General features: G+C 52.4%; 1 protein-coding gene across 1 annotated transcript; it reads right to left on the bottom strand.

Moving 5' to 3' along the window:
- Positions 1-10,178: 10,178 nt before the first annotated feature.
- LOC116780622 (C-C motif chemokine 19-like) lies at positions 10,179-13,281 on the bottom strand. The gene is made up of 4 exons (XM_032675828.1): positions 13,161-13,281; positions 11,938-12,061; positions 11,486-11,582; positions 10,179-11,000 (listed from the first exon to the last, which is right to left on the bottom strand). The coding sequence occupies exons 1-4, from the start codon at positions 13,216-13,218 to the stop codon at positions 10,980-10,982; spliced, it is 300 nt and encodes a 99-aa protein (XP_032531719.1). The 5' UTR covers positions 13,219-13,281; the 3' UTR covers positions 10,179-10,979.
- Between the last annotated feature and the right edge of the window lie 3,733 nt (positions 13,282-17,014).

Genomic DNA, 17,014 nt, shown 5'->3' on the forward strand with positions numbered 1-17,014 from the left:
CAGCACATCGCAGTTCCTCGAGATGGTGTTTCCAGCAAAGACAAATATTACAAGACCAAAGCATGGCTCTCCTGTCCTGGAGGATTGTAGCAGTGTCTTTGTGGGATTTTAGGACAGCAGAGAAGGAAAGAGAGCACTGAAGCATTTGTCATGGCCAGTGTAGGCACCATGGCTTCAGTTTCTGCACAGCAAAAGGAGCATCAGCTCCCAGACCCCAGGGACATGCCAGCCATGTGTGCCTGTCCAAGCCACACAGGAACTGTTACTCTTGCAGGTGCTGTTCAGAGACTCAGACCTACAGTAGATCCTGAAGCCCTTACAGGATCTAAACATAGCAGGTAGGCAATGAGTGGAAGAGCTGATCTGTTGCTCCATTACATGGGGAAGGTGGAGAGGGACAGTGAGTGACACACACAGAAGACCATGGCAGGGCCACAGTAGAAGGATGAGCCTGTTGTCACTGCAGAGCAGAGCTCTACAGTGTCATTCCCCCATAACCAAGGTGCTCCTGTGCTCAGAGCAGCAACCACGTCTGCCTGACAAACTCTCTGATGTAGGCAGTAGCAATCTCCTCTGCTGGCTCAGCTCTTCCGCCCTGGGACATGCTGGTGACTAGGGGTATCTTCCCACAAACTCCCTTGCCCCTTCAGAAATGGTGTTTGGGTTGCAGCAGCAGCAGCTGCAAGAAATTTAGATGGAGGACAGGCATCTCTCAGAGCAGCCTCTTATTTTGCGCCAACCTCTGAGGCTTATCATGTTCACCCCAAGCACCCCTGTCCACAGAAATCATTCTCTTTTTAAATATAAAAAAAACCCAAACCCAAAACAAACAAAAAAACCCCAACCAAAACCCACTAACAACAACCAAACCACAAAATACTTAAAATGTGTTGGAGTGACCCATTAGCATTTTTCAGTCCACAGTCAGCAGCAGATGTGGTTCAGGACTAAAGACAGCTCTATCTCATACATTGTGACCTGACTCCTACCTGCCCTGGATACCTTCAGGCAAAGTCCTCTCCAGCTCTTTTATCTCTGCTGCCTGTTTCTGTGGGTATCCAGGATGTACTGGCACACACCCACAGCCCAGAATGTCTCCGTGTGACAGCTAGCCTTGGACTTTGCCTGCCTGAACAAAAACAAGAGGCTCAGCGGTGCCTTCCTTCTTCCCAGTGGGCGGCTGTCTTTTTCTGCTGGCCGGGATTTTTCAGGGAGTCAGGGACATTGGGTTAAGCATTGCTAGGGCAGGGCAAGATGCCAGGAGAGCTCTTGTTCCTGTAGGACAGGAGGTCAAAGGACCAGCACACTCCCTCCCGGACAGTGCTCACGACTCCTCCACCTAAAGCCACTTCCTCAGGATGTAAGAAATGCTGGGTAGGTGAAGCTCTCCTGGGGGTGAGGGGCAGGGAAGAGCTTCTGCTGGTACTCCCCATCCCAGCCTCCTGGGGGATGACTCATCAAGCAGGGTGTTTGGAAAAGGCAGCAATTAAGAGGCATCCACCCCAGGACCTGTGAGGCCAGTCATAGGACACCAAAAAGAAAGATGAGAGCATGTTAGTTACACTCTCTGATGATTCAGAAGAGTGGCAATGTACATTTTTTACAAGAATAAATGGATGTAAAAGGTATTGGGTGAAATTTTGCAGTGCAAAGCATGGAGGAAACAGTCCAGCTTCTCCTGTGCAATTTTGGCAGATTTGCCCCAGTAGACTTCAGCTTGACCCTCTTTGATATCTTTTTCCTGTCCCTGATTGTTCTCTGCCTGGAAATCTTTGGACAGGGGTATCCCACAGGAAAATTGGGAAGTATGATGCTGCTCTGGGGCAGTGCAACCCCTGTGCTCCAGAGGGAAAGCCCTCAAAAACACAGCCACTCTGTTTTCCTCCAGCTCCTTTTGTAAGCAGCTGAGAAAAAGGCTCACTTTGGAATTTTGATGTTCAACTCTTCACCTGTGCTGTCCCCAATGGCCCATGGAAGTGTGGCAAGGAGCTGCAGACTCTTCTCATCAGGGCTGTTCCAAGACTCAGTCTCCTGGCTCTGAAAAAAAGCCCGTTGTAGCAGATTCATAACAAGTCCCTGCAGAACTACTTGCCCTCCACCCTCACACATGCTGCCCAGAAGAGGAGAGCAGCTTTGAGGAGTGAAGAAGAAATGCTGAGCAGACTATGGTTGTTCAGACTGGAAAGTACTGACCCAGAAGGCTTTTGTGTGAACGCAACCAGACACTGTCAGTGAGGGGCAAGATCCAGACCAGAGTGCACTGAAGAAGTTCTGTAAAAAGAGAGAGCAATGACCCTCCTGAAGCTCAGCCAGAGCCCTCATAGAAAAGCACCTCAGGGTCATATTTGCAGAGGTTAATGCCCTACTGAAAGAATTTGTTCTCTCCCTACCTTTGCCTGCATGCAGCACAGGAAAGGCTGCAGCCTCAAAACTAGTGGTAAATGAGGCAGAGCCCCTCTGGATAGCTGGAAGCTTCTGCTCATCACAGACTTGTCCCAGCTGCCAGCACAGCCCATGATGAATGGCCTTAGCATGTTATGGCACACCACAGACCCCCAGTGTTTAGCCAGTTGCACCATAAGGAAGACAAATGAGATCCAGAGAAACCCAACCTTTTGTTGGCCCCCTCCATCTCCATTCACATGTCTGTTTTCTTCTCCCAGGCCGTGTATCCTCTTGTTTAGGAGTGTGTCTGTCTACTGGTCTTGTTCCAGACATTTTCTGCTTGAGCCCTTACTCATTCTGTTAGAGCGCTGAGCACAGATGCTTGAGGGCCTGCTTTTGTTAGAACTCCCTTGACTCCAAATGCTTCAGACTTTGCACCAACCCAAAACCACAGCCTCCATTTGGCACTGCCCAGGAGACCAAGCAGTGCACATCTCCTGCCTACCAAATTCTCACAGCTGCCTATCACTCAAAAGTCCTCAAAATCTCACAAGGGGTGAAGATAAACCACCAAGTGGAATGGTGTCCGTGTCTCTGAGATCTCCAGAGACAGAAAAGACCCCTCAAGTGTTTCCCCCTCCCCATCACACCCTGACCCTTGCCCTTGCTCCAAGCTTCGTCTTGAGCATCAGGATGAGATACACCCATCCTCTCCACTGGAGCTTGCAGCACCATTACAGCTCTGGGGGGAGCCCAGCACTGCAAGGACATTTGGCAAGACGGGAACAGCGTGTCCTGCCAGCCAGCTCTCCAGCTTCAAAACAACTTTTATTTATCTCAGAGCAAGGCTCCACAGCTGCTTTCAAAAGGCTTTTGATGCTAAACTCCTCGGTTTCATGTTTGCCCCGAAGAGCTCTCTTCTTTTATCTCCTTGGTTTGCTTTCTTTTTTTCCTCAAGCCCAAAATCAAGTTATGCCGGTGAAACAGAGCCAAGGCTGCCAAGGCCCTTGCCAGGAGCACCCTAGCATGTGACAGCGAGAATGTTGATTTTCGCTGCTGATGGTTCACACTCTGCTGTTGACACTACCTGCTCCACTTCAGAGGGAGCCCATGGACGGCCCACAAGATCTGCTTCTTTCGGTCTGGCTTGGCAAGCTCTCCCCGTGCTCCCAAGGCACCTTCATCACATGGGCACTAGGTCAGACTCTGGGGTTGCATTGAGGAACAAGGGTTTTTTGTGGCCACAGCAGCCTCACATTGAGCACCCAACAAATAAGTGGGGGTTTCAGAGTGTAACTCCATCCACCCATCTCCACCTTTTAGAGAGGTTCCCAAGGTCATGGGAAGCGAAGGACTTCATGTAGCCCTCAGAAGGACAGCATAAGGCGGACAAAGTCCACCTCACCCTTCAGGAACCTGGTAGGCTAGTATAACGGGAAAAAAGGGTCATCTAAACCATCCTGTGCTGAGCCAGAGCCAGCCCTACTTCCAGCTTTCTGACAAGCCCTGGTCTAACACTGAAAGTTTCCGGCAGTGGAGATGCAGCGTTTCTTCAGCTGCCTCTTCCTGCTAAATGGAATTTCCCCCTAAAATGTGACCCCAGAGACTCCTGTGGTTTCTTGACCTATCAGAAGTAAACTCAGAGAGTACTTCTTTTCACTTTCTCTTTGCTATGCTCCTCTGTGCACTTGGAGACCATGTAATCCATTCCTGGAAGCAAGATTAACCCAAGTTTCTTCATCCTGTTCTTGGAGAGAAGGTCATCTAGACCTCTGACAAAACTTAGTGCTGTTCTCCCCAGTCCTCCCAAGTGGGTGCATGCCTTTCCAGAGTCCAGCTGTCCCATCTAGGTCCACCTCTCCCAGTGAGATTGACTTATATAACTTGTGCATTACAGGACCACACTCATGGGTGAGGTCCAAAATCCTCACTAAAGGAATCTCAGAGACAAAATAAGCAGCTGTCCCTGCTGGGAGGGAAGGGAACAGCACCGTGATGCAGTGACAGCGAGTTGCAGAATATGTACCCCCTTGTCCCCATTCCAACAGCTGCAACAGAACTCCCATTTCTTTCATTACCACTGCACCTCATGCCAACCCGGGCTAGAGACCTGGAGACTTGGGCTGGGGACCTGAGCACCACTTGGTAGAAGGCTGATTCACAAATGGCTCTTTGTGGTGATTTTTTGCTTCAGTCTGCAGTAACACAGTTTTTAACACCAGTTCTACAGCACACGGGCATGCCAGGAGATGCTATTTTTTGCAACAAGCCACCTGTGTTAGATTTGCTAGCAGCAGGGCTCGTGAGCAGTTTAGTTTGAAACCAGGCCAAGGTAGAGAGAGCATCCCTCCTACCATCCCCTGTCAAGCCTGCAAAATATCTGCTGCTCCAAGTGTCTGTACAGGGATGTGGAGCAAAATAGTACAAACAGGGCAGAGCCTCCCTCCCTACCCACAGCGAGAAGTGCTGAGTTGACTGGCAGCATCTCCAGGATGCTGCTGCCCTCCTGAAGCCGGCTGAATCCCACAGGCTCGGCAAAGAGCACAGACACAGCCTTCAGAAACAGCACGGATCAACACAGTGGGCTTCAACCCTGCCTGCACCCCAGGCAGGCAATGAAACACACAGCCCTGTCAGCTCTGACACTGGGAATTCCCTGGAGTAGCTGGCCTTGGCTGGGTCAGAGGACAATGCTGGAGCATTGCGCAGTAGCTGGGAAATGAAACCAAGAGCTGTGAGAAGAGGCTGAATCTGTAGCTGTAACAAATCCGGGACACTTCTGCTTTTGTTCTTTCAAGTACAGTAGCTGCCATCCATCACCATTAATGCTGACTGATGCCTTTCCAAAAGCTGCGTCAGCTAAATAAAAGGTGGGAAAACACAAGCTGCAGGTACTTTCAAGGAAAGCAGTTGACTTATTCACCAAAGACCACCTCCGCATCTCACATTTCTGGAGCATCCTCCCTCCCACAGGCAGCAGAAAGTCACGGCTTGATAATTTAAACAGGATTAAAGAGCGTGCATGTAAACACAGTTGTGTGTTTGCAGTGAGGGGACAGTCAGTGCACATCCCAGCAGAGGAGGGGCTTTCCCAGGCAAAACACCTGCAAGAAAGAAAACATTGCTTTCTGTGGGAAAGTAGAGAAGAATGAGATGTGTTTGGAGAAGGGACTGACTAAAGGCTGCAGCGGATGAACATCCCAAACCAAGAAGCCATACCTGGCAAATCTGCAGTGATACAACACAGCTGCCAAATTGTCTGGACAGGCACACAATAGTCACCATGCCAGCAAAATCTAGGGCAGAAGGACCAAAGGAAACTGAGCAGAAATTGAGCAGCACAGAGTCAAACAGAGAGAGTCAAACACCAGGATTAGACGTTTGCACTTGTTAGATCTAAACAAAGATCTAGAAAATCTTCTGAGTCTGCCTTACTACCAGCAGTCTTCTGGCTCTCCCTTTTTACCATGGACAAAGAAAGGTTTCTCATGTGGGTGTAATGCCTCACGCTGCACACCAGTTTTCTGAATTCATGAGAAGCTCAAAAATCTTCTCTTCTTTGCTTGCCCTATGGCTGTCCCTCCCATCCACTTCCTAGCAGAGCCAACCAGATCTTCACTAGCCCCCTCAAAGCCCCATCCCTGCAGTTTGAGCTGGCGGTGACCCCTCACCTCATTCTCTTACAGAACCAGCTCTTTTTTTTCTATGCACCCAGACAATTTTGCTGTGGTTGCGGAGTAATTGAGAAAAGAAGGGATGATAGGTGTCCCCAGCCTTCTGTCCAGGGGACACACCATGGGGAGCAGGAAAAAAACTTACCTGGAGGCACAGCTAAGCAGGGAAACAGGAGGGAGAAGTGGGTAGGGCCACAGAAACAGCACTAAGCCTCCAATCACTACCTACTGCTTCATCAAGAGGGACAGGTAGCCTGCAGCAGGTACTTTCCAGAGTCTTCTGTCAGCAGGATAAGTGTTCTATTTGCTTGTCCTTCTGGTTTTGTCTTTATCTCCAGTTTTTACTGCTACTGTGCATAAAGAGAAGATGGGTGCATCCGAGGGCAGAGAGGATGGGTCCCCTCTCCCTTTTCAAAGGGTGGGCTAAGCCCTGGGACCCGGGCAAAGGTACACCTGGCTCGTGGCTGAGCTCACACTGCAATGAGCTGCAGTACCTACCACTTCTAAAAACACGAAGCTGAGCCCTGCCTAGGCACAAAGGTCTCCATATCAGGCAAATTCTGGGCTCGATTTCACTCCAGGGACTAGGGCCAGGAAAAGCACACTGGTCCTATGCTCCAGTCCTGGGAATCAGACCACGGAGCTGCAGGCCGGACATTACCACCAGGGACAGTTCAGCTGCAGGAAGGATGGCACCAGCTGCTTCTCAGAACCCCACCACCTGGCTAAGAGTTCTGGCATCCTTCCACAGTACAAATCTCAGCAGAAAGTGTCCAGACAAGCAGCAAGCAACACTGGTGATGATATGCTGGGAATGAGGTGGGAGCAAGCAGAGGCCTGAGGATGAGAGATACCAGGTCTGGATCCTCTCCATCATCCACACCTGTTGTTCAGGCAAGAGCAAACAGCAAAAGGAAACAAAATTAAAGGGTGTTTTCCTCACCTGGCTTCCCATCCTTCCCAACCATCCACATGTCCCATCTCCTCACAAGAACCCAAGCAGGTCCCTGAGCCCACGCCAGCTGGATCTGCACTGGTGCCAAGGGCTCTGTGTCCATGGAGAGCAGACCCTTGCTTTGGTACCGAGGAGAGGAGACCACCAGCATGGGGAACAACTGGACATTACACTAATAAATGTGCCCAGGACACATTCACAGCTCCTGTTGACTGTTCTGCACCAAGGAGTGAAGAAGATGACTGAAGGTTGTGAGAGGGGGAACAGCTTTTAGCCCCCACAGTGCTGCTCACCTTTCCTGCCAGTGCTTGTGAGAAGGATGCAGCTGGTTCCTCCCCAGTCACTTCAGAAGCAGCATATGCAACACATGAGGGATGCTGACAAGAGAAAAAGCCCCTGTACACTGCCTCTTTGGAGGCAAGGGACAAAACCAGTTCAGTAAAGCCCCCAGAAAGGGTTTTATGGCACCGAGTGAGACCAGCATAGCAGTGCCATTGGTGCCTTGCTCTTGTTGCAGAGAAGCAGATGGGTGTTTTTGCTATGGACCTTCAATCCTACCCTGTGCCAGGTCAGACCTTGAGATAGCAGACTGTGCCTGCTGTGTCTGGTGCCCCTTGAACACAGCCTGGGAAACATCCAAGACCACTTTCATCATGCCAATGAGATACAAGAGTGCTCTCATGATCCCAGCTGTGAGCCCTGGCTGCCAGGGAACAACCCAAAGCCTGCTCAATTTGCTTGCATAGATGCAGCCTTGTCTTTCTCTTCTCGCCTTGTGTCCAGTCACCAAGAGAGTGGCTGTTCTGTCAGCTCCATACGAAGGCTTTTCAATTATCATACCTTGTTATATCACAACATGTGAAATGCAGGTCCCAGGTTTGGATAAAGGACTACAGGTGTTTCAGCCAATGATCCAGAACACCTCACACCAAAGTGATCCCTGCACATAGCCCCAGAGCTACTGAGGGTATGTCTTCATTGTACTGCAATGGATTCTGCTCCTGCTCCACCAACTCTGAGGATACAGTCAGGGTAGGAAAAGAACCAGAAAAACACGTCCGGGAAGAGAGAAACAGAAGGACTTTTTAACTGAAACTAGCTTTTGGCTGGGAACCGAGGTCTTTGACATGACAGTGACTAGCTGCTTTCCCTAAGGAAAGTGGCTGCTTCCCTCTGAAGAGATCGTTGACATTTTGTATCAGAAAAACTCACTCCCTAGTTTACTAAGCACTGAGCCTGGCTTGTTTTAGACAGATTTCCAAGAGTCAGGCTCTGAAGTGGGGACAGCTGCAGGGCTGGAGGACAGGAGCCAAGACAGTGTACCTAGTCCAGGAGAGCATCTACTCTCATCCTTCCCTGGGAGTAAGAGCAACTTGCTGCCAGAGCTGGGACAGGGATCAACACCCACTTGAGAAGGTAGAACAGGCAGAAAAGGACCTGGCAGGGATCCGTGGTGAACGGCTGCATTGCTCTGAGGAGGGCACGTTTACAGCTCCCAGGAAAGATGGGAGCCATGGGCTTTGCAACCATGCTCTTACAGGCAGGTAGGCCAAGCCATCACTCAGACTCTGATGGAAGAAGATAAATCTGCTTCCAATATCTAAGAAGTCAGTGCAAGCCCCTTCTCCCTCAGCTTCTCTGGTCCAGGACACCATTCTCCTTGTCAGGGTAGCCTGCAGCCAAGGATGAATCTGATCTGTCCCAATCACAGGGACCCTCTCCCTGTGAGCTGCAGCAGCTCAGCCTCAGTGCAGATCCATGCCAAGCATGCTCCCTCTCCCCAGCCAAGGTCCCCTCACAAGTCAGTGAGCAAGCAGCAGGAAGGCTTCTGTCCAAGCAAGCTCCAGTTATCCTCATTTCCCACTCATGCTGTTTGTCTTGGCCTCTCTTCCCACATCAACCTTCTCTCTCTTCCTTCTTCTCCCTGGGATTGAATTGCTGGGGCTGTCACTGTAGTTAATGAGCTGGGACAGAGCTGATGCTATGGGAAACTCAGAGTCATCCTAGCTTGGGGCATTGCCTGTGCACACACACCAGGAGTGCCCCAGAGGGGAGAACAATTGAAAAAGAGACAAGCCCCCAGCAAGTGGGCCAGATGACCAGGGGAGGAGAAGGGATGGAGCTAAGCTTGCATTCAGGAGATCTCAGCAAAAGTGATCAGGTATCTGGACACTCCCTGGCTTGAACAGCCCCAGTCACTGCACCACCATGGATGCCATACCAAGGAGGCCTGGTGGCCATGTCCCCTCTGCCTTCAAAACCAGTCCCTGGGCCATCTCAGTCCCAATCTGTGCCCAGGCATGCTGGCTGACACCAAACCTGACTAATTTAATGGCGAGGACAGTCACATTTGACACTGTGGTGCTTGGTAGGAGACAATGGTGCCTGGCTGATGGCCATGCAAATCCTACTTAAGTGTGTTCAGCCCATGCTTCAGCTGGATGGAACAGCTTTGTTCAAAAATCACATGGCCTGGGCAAAAGGGGGTATAAGGACACTTTGAGACAGCAAGAAAATAGTCACAGAAGACCCAAGGCTCAGGAGGAAAACGGCCATGGACTCTCATCCCACTGTTGATGACAGGCAGGAGCTGGTGGGCTGCCATCTGTACCTTATTCATTGATGCTCCCAGGATGTCTTCAGCAGCCTCCATTTCCCCAAAAGCCCTTTCTTCTCATCTGCACTCCAGCTGCTAGCAAGCACCAACCTACTACACACTGTGCCTCACTTTCCATTTACTGCAAGGACAAAGCTCCTGTTCCTGCAGCTGTTCTTCCATGTCCTATGCTTCTGTGGGAGTTGAGAGCTGGGAAGCTCCGACTCAGCAACTGCACTGGCAGGACTGAAGAGGTTTGGGCTGGATGGTGCAATACTGGCACGCTCCCTCCCACCCCATCTCTGCACACATACCCCCCAGGATGTGCTCCAGCAGCCTGGCTGAGCAGTGTAGAGCAGAGCACCTGCTTCAACCATGGTGCTGAGAGACTCTCAAGGGAGACCTGCAGCCCAGCTGCTGTAGAACATCCTTCACCCCTGTAAAATGCCTTTCCCATCCCTCACACCCCCAGCACAGCCCCCTTGCCACTGCAGCATGGCAGGCAGTGCTGGCTGCACACCCCACCCTCCACGCTGGCTTTCGGACTCAAACACGGGGCACATCAACTCCCTGCTGTCTTTTCTTTTTATTTAACAAAATCTCAGCACAATAAAAAAGAGAGAAAAGAAGCAGCATACACACAGAATAGTTGCAATGAGCAGATCTAGCAGCAAATAACCTGAGTGCTCCAGGCATGGGCATGGGACAGGGTTTGAAGGTGGTGTCAGGCTGGGGGACTGAGAAGGGGATCAATGTCCCTGAGGAGAGAAGGGGCTAAGAGCGACATCACGGCCTGCTCTGCAGCTGCCAAGTTACTGGCTCTATTTCTACCCTTGCAAGGAAGGGCAGCAAATGGTGCCAGGAAGTCAGGAGTGAGAGAGGAACCACATTGGCCATACATTGTCCAAGTGCATCTAAGTTGTGCATGGCTATTGAGGAACATCTCCAGCATTCCCTCCATCCCAACACTGTCCCATCCCAGCAGCCTTTCCCAGGGATGCAGAAGGAGTCAGGAAACCAAATGGATCAAACTAGAGCTGGAGGTCACAGATGCTGTGCTGAAGGGAAGTCTGAGACTGCCCAAACTCACCTTGCAGATCAGTCCATCAGCCAGCTTCCAGGCTACAAAGCCAAAGGAGTCCCACAGCCCTTGGCTCAGCCTGACACAGGTATTTGGGTCACATGAGAGACAGAAGGAAAGGGAGAGAGTAAACAGGGAGCTGCCCAGCCCCACACACTGGCACAAGTCCTGAGGGGGGTCAGCCCTGAGGCTGGAAGTGGAAGCAGGTTGGCTCCATTAGCATCAGATTCACAGCTGGGAGCTGGTTCCACTCGAGGTGTTGGTACCAGTCATGGGCTTCTTTGGAGATTATCTGCCCTGGGGTTTGGCCTGGGGAAGTGAAAAACCCAACTGTTATTAGTGTGCAACTCGAGGCAGGAGCCTCTCCAAAGTCCCTTCCTCCACTTTGGACCTGGCAGGGCCTGCAAAGTGCCCACTAAACTCATCCCAAGCCCTCCCCATGAAGGTGCACAAACAGTAGACTCCAAGCTTCCAGGGTGGAAGCAGGGAAGGGTTTCCTTCCAGTGCTGTTTGCCATGGCACTCATCAGGTTCAGCCAAGAGTGGCACTGGGTGGAAAATAGCCCCAAGGCTTCATTTGTTTGGGGTGGAAGAGGGCCTACAGAGGAGACAGAGAGGCCCCAGTTGGAGGGAGGACAGATGGGGACCAAGACAAAGTATCCATGTCTCAGCAGAGCATATCCCTTGGCTGCTCTTCCCAGTAGCTCAGTCACACCGGGAAAACCCTGTTTGGCAGTGGATAAATCAATCCCCAGGCTGCCCTCATGCCTGTCTGAGAACAGAGATGGTTCTTACCTTCCTGGCAAAGCTCGCATCCAGCTTCTCTTGGAGACGAATCACCCACGGGGACTGGAGCGGGGCACAGAGGCGCTTGCCCCTTGTGGTGATGAATCTACCAAGCCCATGAGGGAAAAACAAAATGTAGTGAGCAGGACACCCTGGGGGTGCTTAAGAACAGCTCAAGGTCTCACCCCCTGCCTCCCTCACTCCCCTTCTCCATCTCTACCTTTGGATGACTTTCTTCACTGACTTTTGCCCCATAGTTTCCCGTCTCAGCTGGTCCTCCTCTGACTGAGACTCTTGATCCCCAGGATCTCTTTCACAACCCTCCCCATTCGTTTCTCTCTCAAACCCAGCTCAGCATCCTTCCTCCACACTGCTTCGCCCCCATCCCTGTGTCCCTGCAAGGTCCGTCCCTCGGCCATCACAAGCTCTTGTCCCTCAGCCGTCAGCACTCAGGTTCTTACACTGTAGCAGGGATGTCACAGCCATCCTGCACCAGCTGGAGCCGGTAATCCTGCACTATCCGCCATGGGATGGGCGTCTCCTTTGTCCGCAGGCAGCAGTCGAGGACGTTGTTCCCGCCGTGCACTGGAGAAGGAGGAACACACCACGCAGGCTGAGGTCAGCGGCACCGCTCCCAGCCTCCCCGGAGGGCAAGGGGCCGCGGTGGAGCCGGGCGCCCCGGCTGGGCACACGGGCACCAGCTTTATTGCTGTCACACCCCCGTGCCTGGAGCCCTTTGCCTCCTTCCAACAGAAAGCAAAGGAGATGAGAGACAGCAGACAGGCAGAAGGCAACCCTTCTGCATGACTGGGTCCCTCCTGCATCCCTTCGCTGCACCCCAGCAAGCAAAGCAGGACAGGGGGGTTTTTACTCCGCATCAGGATGCTGCAGTACAGGCACCCATTCCCGAGGGACTAGGGATGACTTCAGCTTTGTTTACTGAGGCAGTCATAGGTTTGGCAGTCACCCCATCACCAGCCCACCCCGCACCGATCATTCCTGTGACAGCTGAGGGACACAACTGCCTGCACTTCTCTGCAGGGAAGGGGATCTCAGTCACGCTAACAGCAAATGCTATACTCACTGCTAATGCCCAACAAGGCTGGCAGTGCCCAGGGATGTCTGTAACCCCCTACAGTGAGATGTAGCACAACAGCACAAGGTGCCCGGACTCCCCACCTCCGCACCGCAGAGCAGAGGTTCTGGTGTCACCCATCCAGACAGCTGTGACCAGTGCAGACCCCATGTCCAATACCAGCAGCCCCTCAAACAAAAAGGCCCTGCACTAATACATGCCTTCCCTCCCACTCCCAGTCCTGCCACTTACCCTGAGGTTGCCTCAAGCCAGAGGGTGACGGGGGTGCTCCTGAGGTGTACTAGGGAGAACTGGACCAAAGTTATCCCAGCCCAAATTGTGCAAGCTGGGCTAAGGCACCAGGAGGCAGGATTGCTCCACAGCCTTGCCCAAACACACCTTCCCAGCCCCAGAGCTCTGCAGGCCACTGCCTGGACTTCAGGCAAGACCAAGTCCCTCTAGGACAGGCTGCAAGCAGAGGATGCAGGAAGGCTGTGACAGAGCTCCAGCCATGATTCCCTCTAAAACTCTGATGGAAATGCAAAAGAGAGGCAGACACTGAATTCTCTCGCTTCTGCAGGAAAGGCAGCGTGAGAGGTTCCCTCTTACCATCCAGGATACATCCCAGCACCAGGAAACTGAGGCAGAGAAGATGCAGCTGCTGCATTTTGCAGAGGATGGGCTGGAGGCGAAGGAGCTCCAGGCAGGAGAAGTGAGCTCTGAACAGCTTCCCTGCACTCTGCTGCAGCTGCTCCCTGCTGCCTATATACCCTTCCAGCCCGTGGCTTTCACTTTCTTTTGGAGAAAAGGGTTGGGAAGTTGCAACAAGTCTTGCCACAGGCTGGATTTTAATCTTTGAACAGTTCCCAGATATCCCACTGCATTCCCTGCAGCCAGCTGCTCTGTGGTCCCAGAGCCAAATCCTCTCTTTTCCTCTCATCTGCCTGCACTCAGGCCACAGGGGGTTTCTGATCAGGACCAGGCAGCTCCAGGGTCCCTTTACCTTATGAAAGCATCCCAGGGCCCTGGGATGTCACACGGGTAGTCCCACACCATATATTTCCCAGACCCTTTTCCAAGATATCTCTAGGATATTCACATTAGGTATTGCACAGGCTCAACACTTTGATGCTATGTGGGTAGAACTTTTCTTGACCCAATTTTTGGGGTATATGTAGGTACTGGAGTGATGTCTGTCTCCCCCTTAGCCCCTCCCCATCTGGTTGCAGAAGTCTGGCTGTCTCCTTCTGCCCTCCCCAGTGCCTGTGTGGGGGGCACATCCAAAGCTTTCCATAGAGGAAAGGACAGTCAGCCTGCTCCACTCCAGGGCTGGGACCTCACATGCCAAAACACAACCAGGTGTCCCAGCAAATGGGCTCAGGGCCAAAGGCAGCTACAAAGGTTCCTGTAAACAGGTTTTCCTCGTGGAGGAGCAGAAATCCCCCAGGGAGGCTGTGTGCATGGCACAGGGTGCCAGCAGCTCACCCTCTGCGTGGGCGCTGCCAAGAGCGAAGAGCAGCGCTCCCGCTTCAGATCTTCACAGGAGAGCAAGGACAGGAGCTGTTCCTCCTTGGGATGGTGACTCACCACTGGGCCAGTGCCAGTGCCACCCGAAGTGATGCCCCTTAAACCAGGCTGTTTCAGCCCTGGCCCCTGCTATGTGGGAAGCTGAGAGCATTGGGGTTGTGCAGCCCAGGGAAGGAAGGATGAAGGGGCTCACTGCTGCCAGTAGCTGCCTTGTAGGGGTTTGGAGAGATGCCAGGGCCAGGGTCATCTTTGAGGGGCCCAGGGACATGACAAAATGTAAAGGCAGCAGTTGCACTCAGAAAAATCCCCAGTGACAGTAGGAAAAATATTTCCCAACAGGGGTGAACAAATCCTGGAGCAGAGCCTCCATGCCACCACCTTCTCCCTTGCTCAAGCTCTGGCTTGTCCTTGCACCTCGGTGGAGAGTGCTGTACAGCTCCTTTCCATGTGGACAAATTTCTACCTGGGTACAAGAAAAAAAGCTGTGACCAAGCGACCTCAGTGGGTCCCTTTGCTCCTCTCAACAGTAGGAGATATCTGCTTCTGCTCCTTCCTCCCTCCATGGTAAGAAGCAAGAGGAGACTCCAGCCACGCCACCAGACAAGGTGCTGCATCCCTGCACTGGCACTGGCACCAGCCTCACATATGGGGTCATCTCCTCCATCAGGAGAGCATTGGCTCTGACTGATACTGTGGTCTGGCAAGCCAGTGCTGTGGTGAAGGGATTAGGCAGGGGCTGATTAGTGTCGGTCATCAGCCCCAGGCTCCCTGCAGGTTTGGGGATGCAGGCTGACTCTGGGACCTGGTCTCCACTTGATCTCCTGCGGGCTGCCAAAGAGATGCCACAGCAGGGAGGATGACAGCTCCTAGCTGCTAGTGACCAGACCTTCAGGAGCAACTGCTCCTAACCCAGAGCTGGCTCTTCACTGGGGGTTGGTCTGACAAAGAGCACCCTGCAAGGAAGAGTCTCGAGAGCTGAGCCTTGACCCACTGGCACAGCCCACACTAATGCTTTTGTTTGGTTTTCCTTTGGCAACAGAATATCGTGACCCCCTCCCTTGCCAGTCAGTCTGCATTTTTTAAGGTGATGCCTAGACAGGGGTCAAGGCAGGGAAGGCTCGACACAATAAATGCATCTGAACTGCTCTCAGCCCTTCAGCTGTGTGAACTTTTTTGCCTTGTTAAATTCTGATAGAAGCATCAAGGGAGATCTGCTCAGTTCAGACGCACAGAGCCGTGCTCTTTAAAGCATGAGTTTACAGAGGAGGAAGAGCAGTGACAAATTTCTCTTTGCTTTGGTGCCTGAGCGCTGCAGTCTGATCTGGCTCAATCAAGTTCAGCTAATTTGGAAATTATGAGTAAGATGGAGTAAGGTGCAAGACAATGTAAGCAGGTCCTAAAGTGGGAAGTCCTGACCCACTGGCAGGGGGTGCTGGGGGTGCTGCCCGACAGCAAATCCTCACTTCCTTGCGTGTTGGGTGGGTTTGGCAAATCCTGGAGCACAATCAAGGGCTGGCAAGGAGTGCTGGGGATCCTGTGCTGTTGGACTCCCCTCTAGGCACTGCTGGGTCCTGGTCCCCAGAGCAAGCAGGGGGGTCTGCAGCCACTTCCCTGGCGCAAGGGGCTGCTGCCTGCTGCTGGCCCACAACTGTCTGTACACCAAAAGGACCATGCTGTGTTGGGAATATATCCTCCTGGAAATAGACCCCTTTGGCTGCAGGGGTCCCCCTGCCCCTCGAGCTGCCCACAGCCCCTGCCAACACACAGCAGGAAAGGGAGCCTCTACCTTCTCCTGACAGCTGTCTGGGAACCAAGTGGGTGAAAGCACATCTGCTTCACACGCCTCTGCTCCCCAGGAGGAGCACCAGAGAGTGAGGAAAGGGGCTTTCCGCTCTCACTGTGAAAGGGGAATGTGACATGTTCTCCCTCCTTTACTGGGGTCAGTGAGATTTCTAAGAAAAGAGTGGTCATCTCTGAAGTGCATCCTCGTGGCATGCAGCGAGGTCATCCCCTCCCCCTTGCAGTGCTGAGCTTCAGGGACCAGAAGAGATGGTGCAGATGGGGAAGAGGGGATGTTTCAGGGTCCATAGTCCCCAGACACACACACAGGCAGGGGATTTGGGATGAGGGAAGAGCATTGTGTGCACTGACCCATTTAAGCCTCTTCCACAGCAATTAGGGAGCGCTGGAGCTCCAGCCCTGAGGACACCACAGGCAGCATGAAGCATCCATGAGCACTCACCCCGCAGAAACCTCAAAAATACAGTTGTTAATTAAAGTGGAAATCAAAGGGAATGAATGATGCCTGTTGGAAATACAACCCATCAAAATGTAAACAGACCAGGTGAGTTATCACCTTCATCCCTGGGCTTTTCTCAGGGAGTGCCTGCTGTGCTGCTAGCCTTCTGGAGATGTGAGAGCTGCTGTAGCCCCCAGGACAGCTGCTCCCCAGCATGTCTGTTGGTGGTCTGCTTTCCACCTTCAAGCTACAGAGCTGGAAAGAGGAAAGGGGGAATTTCAGCAAATTCCAGGCACAGCCAGTCCCTGGGGTAGAATCTGGCCTGGCTACATTCACCTGATTGGGAAATACTGGGCAGACATTGCAGCTGCCTCCACTTCCCTTGCAACGCCTGGCTCAAGGCAGTCTCACACATGGCTCCCATCGCATTCCCCGTCCCAGTGGACCACTGGGATTAGGGCCACAGCCAGCCTGTGGTGCTCCAGGACCCAGGAGATCTCCTCTAGCTGAGCGAACCCAGTCAATCTGATTTAAATAAAGTTAAGGGGGAAAAAAGAGCATGTCATACCTTTGCCCAGAGGGAGCAAAGATGAACCTGAGGATCTGGCTCTGAAGGAATCAGATGGTGCCAATTCCTGCTCTGTCCCTAACACTCATTGTTTTCAGTGTCATTGATGCTGAGGTCACCAGGAGTGAT

This window comes from Chiroxiphia lanceolata, chromosome Z (genome assembly GCF_009829145.1).
Source record: "Chiroxiphia lanceolata isolate bChiLan1 chromosome Z, bChiLan1.pri, whole genome shotgun sequence".
In the NCBI taxonomy this organism is placed as follows: domain Eukaryota; kingdom Metazoa; phylum Chordata; class Aves; order Passeriformes; family Pipridae; genus Chiroxiphia; species Chiroxiphia lanceolata.